The sequence below is a fragment of the Bubalus kerabau genome, chromosome 2 (genome assembly GCF_029407905.1).
Source record: "Bubalus kerabau isolate K-KA32 ecotype Philippines breed swamp buffalo chromosome 2, PCC_UOA_SB_1v2, whole genome shotgun sequence".
Classification (NCBI taxonomy): domain Eukaryota; kingdom Metazoa; phylum Chordata; class Mammalia; order Artiodactyla; family Bovidae; genus Bubalus; species Bubalus kerabau.
This window is the reverse complement of record NC_073625.1, coordinates 50147979-50163622: the sequence shown is the minus strand read 5'-3', so window position 1 is coordinate 50163622 and position 15644 is coordinate 50147979. Positions and strand designations below refer to the sequence as shown.

Sequence of the window (15644 nt, the reverse complement as noted above, 5' to 3'; positions counted from 1 at the left end):
AATTACCTGTCATACAACCAAAAAAAAAAAAAATCCCCAATCAAAAAATGGGCAAAAGACTTAAATAGATGTTTTTCCGAAGAAGATAAACAGATGGCTAACTGGCATATGGAAAGATGCTTAAATCGCTAATGATCAGAGATATGCAAATAAAAACTATTACAATGAGGTATCACCTCACATCATTCAGAATGGCCATCATCAGAGTCTACAAATAATAAGTACTGAAAAAGGTTTTGAGAAAAGGGAACCCTCTTATATACTGTTGGTGGGAATGTAAATTGGTGCAGCCTCTATGGAAAACAGTATGGAGGTTCCTTAAAATACTAAAATAGAACTACCACATGATTTAGCAATTCTATTCCTGGTATATATCTAGGGGAAAAAAACACCCCTCTAATTTGAAAAGATACATGCACCCCAATGTTCCACAGCAGCCCTAAGTGCCCACCAACAGATGACTGGCTTAAGAACATGTGGTAAATATACACAGTGGATCTTTGTTGTTGTTGTTCAGTCACCCGGTTGTGTCTGACTCTTTCCGTAACGGAACATTACATGGACATAAAAACTGAAATACTGTCATTGACAGCAATGTGGATGAATCTGGAGAGTGCTTAGTGAAATAACAGAAAAGTATTGATATCACATATATGTAATCCAAAAAATAATACAAAGGAATTTATATTCAAAACAGAAACAGACTCACATAACAAACAAACTTATGGTTAACAGAAAAGGAGCTGGAGAGGGGAAGGGACAATTGATACTACAAGATAACAAGGTATCTCTGTAATAACATAATAATAATGGAATAGAATTTGAAAAAAAAGAAAAGCCTGGAATCACTATGCTGTACACCTGAAACTAACACAATATTGTTAATCAACTATACACCTGCAATGCAGGAGACCCCAGTTCGACTCCTGGGTCAAGAAGTTCCACTGGAGAAGGGATAGGCTAACCACTCCAGTATTCTTGGGCTTTCCTGGTGGCTCAGATGGTAAAGAATCTGCGCATAATGCAGGAGATGTGGGTTCGATCCATGAGTTGGGAAAATCCCCTGGAGGAGGGTATGGCAACACACTCCAGTATTCTTGCCTGGAGAATCCCCATGGACAGAGGAGCCTGGCGGGCTACAGTCCTTGGGGTTGAAAAGAGTTGGACACGACTGAGCACATAAAAAACAAAAACAAAACTCTCCCACAAAAACCAACGGCCATCTTGTCAACTGTTTATCAGGTACTCCCCCCACCCTGCGATTTCTGTTCCACAAGATTTACAAGCCAACTTTTCCATTATTCCAATTATTCTCTGAATCAGTTCCTTATCATATGTCGACGTATTTTTTTCTTCTGAAACAAAATTCTAAACAAAATGATAGACTAGGGAGTGGGCTGTTTTCAACAAGAACATCAATGATAAATTCTGCTACAGAAAGCTCTGAAGAGCCAGCTTTATTCCACTCATCATAAAGCCAGACTTCTACTATTGTCAGAGATAAGTAAATCTCTGCAAGTCAAGAGGAACAAAATTACAACTAACTTTTAATATTCCAACCCCTGTCATAAATAGCGTTAACAGTCAGATGAGTCATGAGAAACCTCAAAATTTACTTCTGTTGCCCTGGTCCGATACGTTTCTTCCATACAGTTAAGAACTTGTTTCAAATCCTGGTCCGCTTCTTTAGACAGATCTCTCAGAGAACAAGGGAATAATCAAAAACAACCAGATTAACATTACAGGTTAAAAAAAAAAGTTAACAAGGTACTGTCATCATATGATCTAAAGTCTAGAAGACAATCATACTAGTAATCAAGAGGTAAAATACAGAACAGTTTATATAGAACAATTTCCACTGGGACTAGGAAGCTCCCTAATGAGATGTGGAACTCAATTCTTCTTCAGAGTAACATGGTTCAAGACTGACAACTAAGTGGTTAAGGGCAGTAATGTCAACTCATATGTTAAAAGTACTCATAAAGTTTAATTTGTCTGATTTTAAAGATAAACAAAAGAGACTTCCTTAGTGGTCCAGTGGCTAAGAGTCCGTGCTCTCACTGCAGGGGGCCCAGTTTGAATCCCTTGTCAGGGAACCAGATCTCACATAATGCAACTAAGAATTCACATGCTGAAACTAAAAGATCCCATTTGTCACTAACATCAGGAGCAGCCCAAAAAAAAAAAAAGATAAACACAAATATAAAAGTACTCCTGTTTTCTTCCTGCACTTTAAAGTATCATTATATGCATGCCATCTCTATGTTGTAGTTCTTAGAAAGTCACTCCAGGATGGAGGGGGGTGGGCAGGGGTGTCTGACTTCCTTTCAGTGGTCTGTGAGGTAAAAACTGTTTTCATGTTAATGCTAAGACATTCCTTATCCTTAATCTCACAAGTATACAGTGGAGTTTTCCAAAGGCTACCTGACTTGTGTAACAGCTGGAAACTGAATGAAGTATATACAAGAATTCAAGTTTTATTAAACCTAAGTTTAAATGAGATCTGCAAACAGATAAAACCATGTCATTCTTCTCACTAGGTTTTTTTGGTCTTGGAAATATTATTTTTCATTAGAAATGTTATTTATGATAATATGTAACAGGTTTATTATTTTTAATAAATCTTATTCTTGGTTTGAATTTCTCATACAGCAAATATCAAGATATAATCCATAGATACAAAAAGTCTCTGTGGTCCTTAACTTCTAGAGCTTGAAGGAGTCAAAATCCAAAGTTTGAGAACAGCTGTCTGAGAGAAACTCTTACACAGAGACATGTCTGAGAAAGTTCGTTGATTGCAGTGTCTATCAGTAACAAATGAGAAACAAACGTTCATCAACTGGGGAACCAGATAAAATTCGGTTTATTCAAATGATAGAATACTACACAATGGTCAGAACGAACAATACAGTTCTTAACATACAGCATTAGTAATTTTTACACACAAAACACTGGGGAATATGTTATCAAAACAGATTTTATACACACACACACACACACACACACACACACAGTTTAGGGACCACAGAGATTGATACTAAATTCATTACCTGATTGCTTCTGACTGGGGGGTTGGTGGGTGGGTAGAGGGGTGGGAAAGGGAGGAAAGGAAGACATCATAATATTTTATTTTTAAATTAAAAACACCTAATAACAACTGTCAATTTTTGTTATATCCTCTGCACTTTTTTTGTACTTTAATTAAAGATCTTAAAATCACAGATGCTGCAAAAAGAAAAGCGAGGATGAGGGAAGAGTTATTCTTTTTGATTTAGAGAAGACTGATTAAAGGGTAAAAATGCAATCAATGGATTAAAAAATTCCAATCTATAATCTTTATCCACGTAACAAACCTTCACAATAAGGAGTATATAAATATAGAACACAATTAAGTGATCACTGATTTTTAAACTCATCTTTCCATTCTTTACAACACTTGCCATGAAAGTTCTCTCAAAAGGTCTTTAACCTTATCTTTATCTTCCTCTTTTTCTGTATCACAGATACATACTTTTACCTGTGCTTCTGATCCGTCCCCTTCCTTTCATCCACAATTTTGTTCTAAGTTAACCAATCCCTCTAGCCACTTGAACTATGCTTTTTTGCACATCCCCTCCCTGAACATGCTCTAGCATCTACACCCATCTGATAAAGACCAGGGCTTGAACACCACTTACTTAGGTTAAGACCTTATATATACACTATATATATAAAAACATATCAAAGGGCTAGCACCAGCGTCTACTACATTGTCAATTGCTCTTTCTTCCCTTCATCCTTGAAGAGACTTTACCCCAGAACACCTTACAACCAAACTTCTAAAACAACAATAAATCCCAAAACACCCAACTACTTTATATTTGCTACCTCTTATCCATATCTCTCCCATCACCATTCGATCTTAAACTACAGATCCCATATGCTCAAAAAATTTTGTGGCCTTTGTATTACTTAACCTATGACCATTCCCTTGGTATTATGTAAAATATTATTTTCAGGCAGTAATTAAGATGGGACCATCTGTATTTAAACTTCAGCTCTGCCATGAACTAGTAGTATGCCCCTGGGTGAACTACTATTTGATTTCTTTGAAACTGAAAATCAGCTTTCGTCTACGCAAGGTTGAAGGAGTATTAACTTCGATATGTATATACAAAGCACCTCGCATGCTATAGATGCTTATTATTAATTCATTTTGTCTCCCCCTCTCAATTTTCTCTAGGGCAATCTGAGAGTGACTCTTTGATGTCTTCCTCCAACTCTTTGTTGCTTCCAAGTTTGAGTCCAATATGATCAACTGCTAGCCAAAAATTTCCACATGACTGTTTCACTCAAACATAAACTGTTCAAAATCAAACATATTTCCCCCTCCACTAAATATACTTTTGATGACTGCTTGATGTGTCACCCCTCTCCCAGAGCTTACATGTCCAGGGCAAAAGGTGCCTATAAATCTATCAGATGTCAAATCCACAGATTCTTCAGGTCCACATCCTTCCCCTCCTCTCTAGTCCCTTTATAGACATGCCAAGCTCAGATTCTACTTTCTTCTCCCACCTCAGTCCCCAACCCACCATGTTTCCCCAAACCTTTGCCTTCTACAATACATACTATAAATCAAGCAGTATTTTGACTATATTACTCCCCTACCTAAAACTTTCAATTTATCCATAGACTAGGAAAAAAAGAAAAAGGAATTCAAACATATTAGACAGACTTGAAACTTGTCAGGCCCCAAACTACCTTAACCACCCTTTCAGTAGCCTCAGGAGTCAAACTACTGTTCCTTATTTCTCACCAATGTTGCCTTTGGATGACTTTTCCTACACCTTTGGAAATTCTGAGACTGACACTCTCTTCTCCCAGATCTAATGCCCCATGGCCACTCCACAGTACTTTAAAAAGACCCCAAAGGAAATTGTTCCAGCACACATTAAAGTTACTTGTCTAAGTTTTGTGTCCTCTATTAGTTTAGGCTCCTAGGGGGCAGAGATCCTTAGTGGCAGTGCCATCCTAATTAGGACACAGCTTTACAGCTAGGCAGGCTCTCAAATATTTGTAAAATGAAGATTTGGGAGATTTAAGGTTACAAGCAACTAACCACTAACATTTTATGAATGGGGAGAATTAACTGAGAAGCACTACATCAAGCAGGGACAAGGAGATGGATTTCGAAGTCAGACTAATTTCTCCAGAAGAAAGTTTTTGGGGAAGAAAGTTTGGCAGAAAAGAGCTGGAATTGGTAACATACACCTAACATAATGCAGTTAATAAAGACTAGGAACAGAAATAAAAATTATTTAAAGAGGAAAATGACCAATGATAGGAAAACTCTTACTTTGTACATTTTAAAAGGTCAAAATGCCATTTTCCTTTTTCAAGAAGACACTATCATTCCTAATCTTGGTTTTCAATGTAAAAACTACTGATCACATTTTCCCAGAATTAACATGATACTTTACTTAATAACGTGCTTAATGTCCATAATGCCTCAATCATAATTGAATAATTCTGGTCTTAAGAATATGCTAAAACCCTTCCTCTTTGTTCATTGAAGACATCCAGAAAGTTTTCATCTTGAGAAAGAAATGTACCTATCTTTTAAAACATTGTGTCATTTATATAAGTTATGTACCTATCTTTTAAAACACTGTGTCATTTGTATAAGTTCTCATTCATTCAACAAGTTTTTTCCAAGCATGTGCTATGAGGAAGCAAAGGACAGAAACTCTCCACCCTCATGAAGCCAACATTCCAGTATATTTTGCCTTCAGGAAACAAAGTCAACTTCCAATCCTGAAATCTTTGGGGCATTATCACAAACTCCCTAGCCAGCAAAGAAAATCAGGAAATACTATTTCATCATTTTGAAAATAGGCAATATAGAACTTTAAAAGACACTGTCCAACTTTCTGTATCCATCAGTTAAAGACAAATCATGTCTAGGATAACTGACAAGGCAATGAACGGTCCTAACTGCAGTGTTACTGGAGGCACTACAAAGTGAAAGTTACTGCACCCTAATTGTTACAAGTGAAACTACAAAATCACGTTGTGCAGGGTGCACCAAGTCATCAACGTGGTCCCAAGGCATCTAGCACTGCTACATCTGTTTTTTTCAGTGTTGGGTTGATCGGAGGTATTTGGAAAAGGAAGATAATCCAACTCAACATATGCCAATTGTTTCTATTTTGTAGGTACGTTTGCTATCAATGGTCAAGACCCCTCCCCCTGAAATGGATTCTGAAAAATAGAATCGGTGGACTCGACACTTCAAAAGCAGCACCTGGAAGGTTTTGAGATAAAACCAGAGAGCTTTAGGGCGGCAGGCAGCTTTGTTACCGGTTTTGGGAGGTTTTTCACATGTAAATGTTCCCAAAGAAGGGAGCCAAGGATTAACCAACCGCGAGGAGGGTGCGAGGGTGGGAGGACTGGAGGCCAAAGCCGGCTTTCTAGCGGTCTAAGGCGGAGCAAATGCTGTCCTCTCCCATTCAACTTTTTAGGTGTCACGTTGGGGCCATGGAGCCCGTAACAGGGTTGAGTTCACGACTCGGGAGGGTAAAGAGCCCCGTCTATTAACTCTATTTCCCAAGTGCAGGAATCCCGAAGGGAGGGGGGATGAATACCCTCACCAACTCCTCCCCGACCCGAGATCAGAGTCCAGCAGCCGGCGCGCCGCGCGGCCCGAGCAACAGGAGAAGCCCAGGCCACCGCTCTGCCGGCCCCGCGACCGGCAGATGCTCCCGGCTTCCCCACCCACCCCCCCGACCCAGGCCCGCCCGCGTTTCTTTCTTAGCCCCTTGCGGGCTCCCGGCACCGCGAAGCCAATAACGGGAGCAGAGGGCGAGAGCGCCCAGACCTGAAAAGGGTGGGGGGCGAAGTTAAAGGCACCGGCGGCCGTCGCTGGGCTGGACGAGGCCGGAAGGGGGCGAGAGGGGGCAGCCTGAGGTCGCCGCCCGGGGGTGAGCGGTGGGGGAGGGGTGTGGGGTGTGGGGTCGGCGACCGGGCCGCCGCGACCTCCCCGGGCCACACAGGCCCGCTCCGCGCAGGCCCGCCGCCCCGGAACCGGGGCAGGAAGCGTCCCCACCCCGACCTAAGCTTTAAACCTCAGGCGGCGGGAGAAACGACGGCCCGGCTCCCCCTGGTAGGCCCCCGGCACCCCCTTGTCCCGATCACCCCTCACCTCTTGGTTGAAGGCGTTGACGGCGTCCATGTTCGCGCTGCGGCGGCGACGGCGGCTGCTCCGGGCCCGCCGGTCACATAAGACCTCGCGCCGCGGCGGAGAGGAGCTGAGGAACCGGCCGGGCCTTGAGGGGCCGGCGGAGGCAACGAGCGGCGTAGCCGGAGGCCGGGCAGGAAGAGGCTCGGCCGAGGCGGCGGGGCAGGCGGCTGAGGCTGAGGAGGCAGAGGGGTGGCGGGCCCCCTCTCAGTCCCGTTCGGAGGATGAGGAAAAAGAGGCGGCGGCGGCGGCGCTGGGCTCCAACATGTCCGTTCGGTGGCGGCGGCTGCGCTCTGCGTCTCGCTGACACGGCCCCCCGCGCCCTCACGCACTGGCCCACACTGGCCCGACCGGCAAGCGGGCGGGCCTCTCCTCTGCCTCTCGCCAGCGGGATGGCGGCAGCGACCCGAGTCCACGCCGCGCGGGGCACACTGGGACGGCTCCGGCCTCCCAGCGCTTCCTGTGCCCGGCTCCCGCCCCGCCCCGCCCCGCCCCGCCCACGCCGGCCACGCCCCCGCGTCCGCCCCGCCCCGCGCGCGTGCGCTCGCCGCCCGCCCAGCCGCTAGCGCGTGACGCCGGAACGCCGAGCCTTTTCCCGCCTGCTGCTGCCTCAGGCCGGGGAGACCGCCAGGCACTTACACCGGGTCCCCGCGAGGGGCGCTGGAGAGTTCGGGGAAAATCTCAGGGCCGGGAAGGGGGCACGGAGAAGGCCCGCGGACACGCGCGCCCCTACCGGACGCGGCGCTGCCCGGTGCGTTTTTGTGTGCCATCCTGCCCAGGCAGGCCCTGCACCCGTCGGGGGACTCGGAGCCGCTTATCCTCCGCCGCCTGGAACAAAGGGCTCAGGCTTTTTTTTTTTTTTACCTCAGCCCGCTAGGCGTGCATTTGCGGGCTCCCCGCGCAGCCTCTGCCGATGCTGTCCCCCGTCTGCCCTGATGGTGCGGGTTACATCTGCTCAAGCTGAAGCCCCGAGAAGGACATGCAGGCCCTGGACGTCCACGCAGGCCTAAAGGGAGCCCTGTACTGCCGGCCGCGGGAGGAGTGGATTCGCTTACAACCGCGTTGTTTCCTTTTTCGGTGGCCACACTGTTCTGATTCACTTCCCTCGCAACCTTACTGTCAGCCGGGCGCTGTGCTGGGTTCTGGGAATATGGAAATTAAAGGATAATTTCTCTTGCCGCAGACAGCTCGTTTTAGTGGGAGAGGACAGGCAAATGAACAGGTAATAACGATGGCATGGTAAGTGTTAGGGCAGGGACCCTGGGGAATAAAGATACTCGTCTGACTGGAAGTCCAGGAAGGCTTCTTAGAGGAAGTGGCATCTTCCTGTATCTGGAAAAAGCGGCCAGAGTGGTTGAAGAAGGCACTCTCGCTTGACTGAGCTTGCTGAGCACGGTGGCATTAACTCAAGGAGAACCAGCTGGAGTTTAGAGAGTGCCAAGGACTGTGACCAGGCCCTGAGCAGTCTGTGCCCTTCCAAGGAGTCTGGGTTTTGTCCCCAAGGGCGCCATTGAAAGGTTTTTTAAAAGGAGGATGGTGTCCAGTGCGCTCTTTCAAGACTACTGTGTAGAGTAGGAGAGTGGGGTCAGGGAAAGAATAGCCCTAGCCCCAGGGGATGCTGAGGGTTTAAGGCAATGGAGTAGAGAGACAAGGTCAGATACCTTATGAAGGGGGAATGGATGGGCTGGGACAGAACAATTGACGTTAAGGTAGAGGGAGACATCAAGGAGGATGCTGTAGGTTCTGGCTCAATGAAGTGCATGGGTTTATTTTTTAATTTATTATATATATGTATATATATTAATTTATTTATTGGCATTCAGGGTCTTCATTCCAGCATGCAGGCTTAGTTGTGCTGCAGCATGTGGGACCGTAGTTCCCAACCAGGGATCGAACCTGTGTCCCCTGCATTGGAAGGTGGATTCTTTTTGCATTCTAGTCTTTATTGTTTATCTTTCACGTATGTATGCCTGAATGCTAAGTCGATTCAGTCCTGTCCCACTCTTTATGACCCTTTGAACCATAGCCCTCCAGGCTCCTCTGTCCATGGGATTCTCCAGGCAGGAATACTGGAGTGGGTTTCCATGCCCTCCTCCAGGGGATCTTCCCATCCCGGGTATTGTGTGATATAATTAGAAGGAGTGTGTGAGCTAAGTCACTTCAGTTGTGCCCAACTCTTTGTGACGCTATGGACTGTAGCCCGCCAGGGTCCTCTGGTCCATGGGATTCTCCAGGCAAGAATACTGGAGTGTGTTGCCATTTCCTATTCCAAGGGATCTTCCTGACCCAAGGATTGAACCCGTGTCACTTATGTCTCCTGCATTGGCAGGTGGGTTCTTTTCCTCTAGCACGACCTGGGAAGCCCTATCTGACATGCTAGTCTGTGTTATTTCATTTAATCTGCATAATGGGCTTCTGTATGATGTGACTATAGGTAACTTCCCTGTTTTAGAGTTGAGGCAGTGAGGCCCAGTTAACTACCGGGCCCAAGGCCAGATGATTTCCTTCCGGGGCCTGTGGAGTTTGAGCTGCCACTTGGGGCAAATAAGTGAAGATGTCTAAGAGGCAGTTGGGTAAACAGTGGAGTCAGGAGAGATGCTGAGAGGAGGTGGAGATCTGGGAGTCGTTAGTGCACATAGTGATGGGAGGAGCTGAAACTGACAGCTCAGTGAAACAGACAAGGGGAAAGGAGGCTGGGAACTGAGCTGTGTGAGAGGAGAAAAGCTGGAGTGAGAAAAGGCGGAGGAAGAATACTGCAGGAGAGGTCAGCCTCCTCTGATGCTGGAGTTGGAAGTCAGCAAGGTAAAGATTGGAAAGTACCTGAGAGCATTGGGGACCTCCACAGGAATGTGGGTGAGAATGGAGAGCCGAAGCCAAACTGACTTGCACTCAGCGGAAGGCAGCAGGAGGTATTCGACAGTCTTGACTACGAAAGCAAGTTTGTAAGGGCCCCAGGAAAGAGCTGTAGAATGAAGGAAGACTGTGCTTGTTTCTTTTAGGTTGTGAGAAGTGCACTCTTAATTTTGTTGAAGGAACAAGCAGAATATTCTTTCAGGGCCCATCTGGCCTCTACTTCATTACACTCCCTTTTTTCTCTCTCAGTTGAACTACCATTATGTTTTTTAAAACCCATTTGGCTTCTGTAGAAGTAGTTACCCATAGGGCCATTGCGTTAGAAAATACAGTTCTTAGAAGATCTTCCTCTTGGCTTTTCTGGATATTCCATAGTCTACCAAAGACTATCCAAGACTCCCACACCATGTTTCCAGCCTATGGCCAGGGGCCCAACCCAAGTTTGGTCATTCCCTGGACACACCTTTGCGCTTATGTAAAACCCCTCCCTGCGTCTCGTGTAGGCAGGCCGATTTAGCACCTGGTTGATGTTCAGACATTGTGTATGTGTGTGTTACTCACTCAGTCGTGTCTGACTCTTCGCAACCCCATGAACTGTAGCCCGCCAGGCTCCTCTGTCCATGGAATTCTCCAGGCTCCAGGCAAGAATACTGGTGTGGGTTGCCATACCCTTCAGGGGAATCTTCCCAACCCAGGGATCGAACCCAGGTCTCCTGCACTGGCAGGTAGATTCTTTACTGTGTGAGCCACCAGGGAAGCCCATTCAGATGATACTTCCTTTCAATTATTAATCACTTCTCAGATACCTACTTTGTGTCAGGCACTGTGCAGAACAGCTTCTCTCTTCTCCTCCCAGCCGGACTCAACATCTCCCACCATATGCTTCCATGACCCCAGCACCTCTTACCTTATATTGCTATTATCTGAAAAGGGGGGGGGGGGAAGGTCTGTTGTGCCGTTGGCCTTCCTCTACCTCTTTCTGTGAACACCAGCAGAATTTTAAAAGGGATCTACAGAGTCTAATGGAGTTCCTTCTCCCTCAATTCATAACTGCAGTCTTCTTTCCTCCTGTGATTCAGGATTAGATTTGGCCAAGGAAGTTTGAAGTCTTGAGCTGGGGGGAAGGTGGTGACTTCAGCTTCAGATATTTGGCATTTGGGACTCAGCGATGGCACCCCACTCCAGTACTCTTGCCTGGAAAATCCCATGGATGGAGGAGCCTGGTGGGCTGCAGTCCGTGGGGTTGTGAAGAGTCGGACACGACTGAGCGACTTCCCTTTCACTTTTCACCTTCATGCATTGGAGAAGGCAATGGCAACCCACTCCAGCGTTCTTGCCTGGAGAATCCCAGGGATGGGGGAGCCTGGTGGGCTGCCGTCTATGGGGTCACACAGAGTCGGACACGACTGAAGTGACTTAGCAGCAGCAGCAGCTATTTTTAAAAAATATTTCTTTATTTGACTGTGCTGGGTCTTAAGATGCGGCATATGGGATCTAGTTCCCTGACCAGAAATGCCTGGAGTCTTAGCCACTGGACCACCAGGGAAGTCTGCATGAGAGCTGAGGGAATGATGGCCCAGAGGAAAACATTTTCTGTGTACCGTTCTATTGAGATTTGAATGTATAAGGAATGAGATTTGACATCTGATATCCTTATGTTTTACAGCAACTTCCCACTAGCTATCCCAGGTGGCGCATAGGTAAAGAATCCACCTGCCAGTGCAGGAGACACAAGAGACACAAGTCCGATCCCTGGATTGGGAAGATCCCCTGGTGGAGGGAATGGCCACCCACTCCAGTATTCTTGCCTGGAGAATCCCATAGACAGAGGAGCCTGGCAGGGTACAGTCCATGGGGTTGAAAAGAGTCGGACACATCTGAGCACCCAGCACCATCCTTAAGTTTGAGGGCTTTTTAAGTGGCGCAGACAGCAAGAGATGTGATTCAATCCCTGGGTCAGGAAGATTTCTTAGAGAAGGAAATGGCAACCCATTCTAGTATTCTTGCCTGGAGAATTCCATGGGCAAAGGAGCCTGGCAGGGTACAGTCCATGGGGTTGCAAAGAATCGGATGAGACTGAGCACACATCCTTCTGTTTGCAGTAGATAATTTAGATGCAGGGGTGCTATTCTGAATAGGGTTGTTTGGTTTATATGTTGATAGTATTTGGGAGGTCTTTTAGACAAGTTGTTTAGGGAATATGTGTTATCAGCTAGGCTTTGGGTGCCTTGGCAGCATTTACTACAAGTTTTCGGTTCAGAAGATGGCAGCACCTCTATTTGCTTCAGGATATCTGACAACCATTTGCAGAACTACTGCCGGACTTCCATCTCTGTCTCTCCAGGCATACAAATCAAACCCTCCAATAGGAAGTGAAAATGTTAGTTGCTCAGTCGTGTCTGACTCTGCGATATGGACTGTAGCCTGCCAGGCTCCTCAGTCCATGGAATTCTCCAGGCAAGAATACTGGAGTGGGTTGCCATGCCCTTCTCCAGGGAATCTTCCCAACCCAGGGATCACACCTGGGTCTCCTGCATGGCAGGAAGATTCTTTACCATCTCAGCCACCAGGGAAGCCTGGCAACCATTTGCAGAGCTACTGCCAGACTTCCATCTCTGACTCTCCAGGCACACAAATCAAATCCTCCAATAGGAAATTTTGGGAGAATAACAAAAATTCATGAGGACCATCCTTTGTGAGCAGACCTTGAAGCAGAGGAATGCAGCCTGTTAGAAAGATGGCTGCTGAATCGTAAACACATGTGGCAGAAGTCAGCAAGACATTTTATCCACCTGCAGACTTTCCTTTGCTCAAAGAACATTGACTTAGATTCATGTGTTCATAATGTGGGTGTGGAAATAGTTCTTAAAAGCCATTCCAAACAAACTTGTTTTTAAAAAGAGTAGATGAAATCAATTCAGAGGAAAGAAAAGATGACACTCAGAAAGCAATATTCCGGTTAATTCTGTGCCCTTCACATGTCAACACATTCTCTTGAATGCTGGCTACAGTCTGTAGGGGTGGAAACTAGAAAGCAGCTCACTCCTGAAGAGCTCAGAAAAACATTCATAGATAAAGAGTTCAAGAGGAAACAGCATTGTTTCTAATGCTTTAGCCTGTATGCTTTCCGGAGCAAGTATAAACTAATGATACTGTACAAGACTCTTCTTTCTTCTTGGTCTGCTTTCCTTCTCTGGCCAGCGTCCTCCCCTTCCTGAGATTTCACCTGACATCTCAGTGATTGCTGTCCCTCCCCACTTACAGGTCTGAAATCTCCCCTGGTTGGCAACTGTATTTCCAGCTACCGACTAGAAAATTCCATGTGGACATCCTCCTTTGTCCTCAAGGGACCCACCTGGTTTGTTTTTGTGTCAGCCTCTGTCTCCGAGCTCTTTATGTGGTTGGCGCCAAAATAGTGGAATGAGCTCTGAGGAAAGGAAAGTGGAAGAAGGAAGAGCTCATGCACAGCAATGAAGATCCAGCACAACCAAAACTTAAAAAAATAACAATTTTTAGAAAAGAATAAGAAGGTGCAGAGACTTCCCTGGTGGTCCAGTGGTTAAGATATCACCTTCCAGTGCAGGGAATGTGGGTTCAGTCCCTGGTTGGGAGCTAAGATCCCACATGCCTTGCAGCCAAAAAAACAAAACATGAAACAAGCAATATTGTAACAGATTCATTAAGAACCTTAAAAATGGTCCACATTTAAAAAAAAAAACCTGAAAAAAAAGAAGGGTGAGGAAGAGCCCTAAGGTATGGCTGTTGAATGAACAACAAAGATTGACTGCCATCTAAAGATACTTGGTGTGTGAGTGTGTGCTGTATGACTGTATACACATGCAGGATATATGGAAGGATATATGTACAGTTGTTGGCGCATGATCCATCACAGTTGGGAAAGGGGCCCTAATATGGATGAAGCAGGAGAGGAAGAAAGCGCACACACACACACAAATGTTCTAAAAATACATAGAATATTTATATAAATGAATATTTGTATTTATATGTATTTACATGAAATTATGTACATCTGTGAGTACTCAACACATTCTCTTGAATGCTGGCTACAGTCTGTAGGGGTGGAAACTAGAAAGCAGCTCACTCCTGAAGAGCCCAGAAAAACATTCATAGATAAAGAGTACTCACAGATGTACATAAATCAATTGGAAGATTAAAAAAGCGGCTCCAACCCCATCCAAAACAAAGGTCATTTGAGGGGTGGAATGGCAAAATATCAGCAATATGGCTGAGCACCTGCATTCAACCAAAAGATAAGTAAATGAAGGGCGAGTGAATGAATAATGTCTGGAAGCAGCCCCAATAGATATTCCAGCTAAACAAACACAAGTCTTCAAACAACCAAAATAGATGTCTTATTGTCCACATATAAAGATCATACCTGCCACCGACTGGACAGTCACTCAGCCCTCACTCTTAGAATTATCCAACAGTTATAATACCTTGAGTCTTTTAAGTCCAAGCACATTAAAAGCACTGAAATAGGGAAGGAGGCTGCTGGAGAACGGTAAACACAGCAACACCAAGCGGCTGCCGGCAGGGCTCATAGTGAGGAAGGAGACAGAAAAATCTGTAGAAAGCAGACACAAGAACTCATCAAGACAAAACTGTCAGGGCCATTCATTTTAAAAGAAACTGGTTCTAGGCACTTCCATAACCACCCCCCCCCCCCCAAACCCTGCTGGCATCCTTTTCGCAGAAAGTCACAACAAGGTTGCTGTGATGTCAGACCCCAGTTAACAAGGAAATTGAGGGTGTGCACCACATTCTTTTAGAAAGCAAGACAGCATATGTTAGAATAGCTATGCATTTCTTGAGAAAGGAACTCTGCCCAGCTCATTGTGACTTTCAAGGTACAACCTTCGGCTGTCTACTGGACGCGCCAGCTGGAGTCTGCAGCCACTTCCAGCTCAGTACATCTGAAACATTTCCCGCCTCATTTCCAATTAAGGTGCCAGTTTGATATCAATTACCAAAGTGATTGTGAAGCAAGTCCATGTATGAACATTTTCAAGGGAAATGTCTGAGAAAGTGTTTGTTAAACTCTTAAACACCCTCCCCCACTTTGAGGTGATAAAAGTGGTCAGGGTACCAAGAGAGAGGGTTTGGTGTAAGGACTGGAAATAAGAAAGCGGCTGTTGGGGCTTCCCTGGTGGTCCAGTGGCTAACACTCTGCTCCCAGTGCAGGGTGCCCAAGTTTGACCAGGTCTAGTCTGCCGCAACTAAGACCTGGCATGGCCAAATAAATAAATAGATAAAGAAATTAATATATTTTTTTCAGTGACTGTCTTTCTCGGGCTTCCACCCCATCTGTTTGGGAAGTGAAATGAAGAATGGAGGAATGCTACCTCTAACCCAGGGATCGGCAAGCTTTTGCCTGCAGGCCAAACCTGGTTGTCGTTGTTGTTGTTTGGTTGCTAAGTCATATTCGACTCTTTGCAATCCTATGGACTGCAGCATGCCAGGCTTCCCTGTCCTTCACTATCTCCTGGAGTTTGTCCATCAAGTCAGTGACGCTGTCTAACCATCTCATCCCCTGTTTCCCCCTTCTCCT

At 45.6% G+C, this 15644-nt stretch overlaps 1 protein-coding gene and 1 long non-coding RNA gene across 3 annotated transcripts in view; one reads left to right on the top strand and one right to left on the bottom strand.

The window, feature by feature from the left end:
- The window catches only part of SCAF4 (SR-related CTD associated factor 4), a 62031-nt gene extending 54714 nt beyond the window's left edge, over window positions 1–7317 (bottom strand). For both annotated transcript variants that reach the window (XM_055567696.1, XM_055567697.1), the window contains exon 1: window positions 7184–7317. In XM_055567696.1, the coding sequence (XP_055423671.1) occupies window positions 7184–7213 (30 nt within the window). In that variant the 5' untranslated portion in view covers window positions 7214–7317. The remainder of the gene's footprint in view (window positions 1–7183) is intronic.
- A 515-nt stretch (window positions 7318–7832) lies between these two features.
- On the top strand, window positions 7833–14070 carry LOC129644713 (uncharacterized). The gene is made up of 3 exons (XR_008710949.1): window positions 7833–7970; window positions 8089–8441; window positions 13337–14070. It is a non-coding gene; the product is annotated as an uncharacterized LOC129644713 (long non-coding RNA).
- Window positions 14071–15644: the final 1574 nt, after the last annotated feature.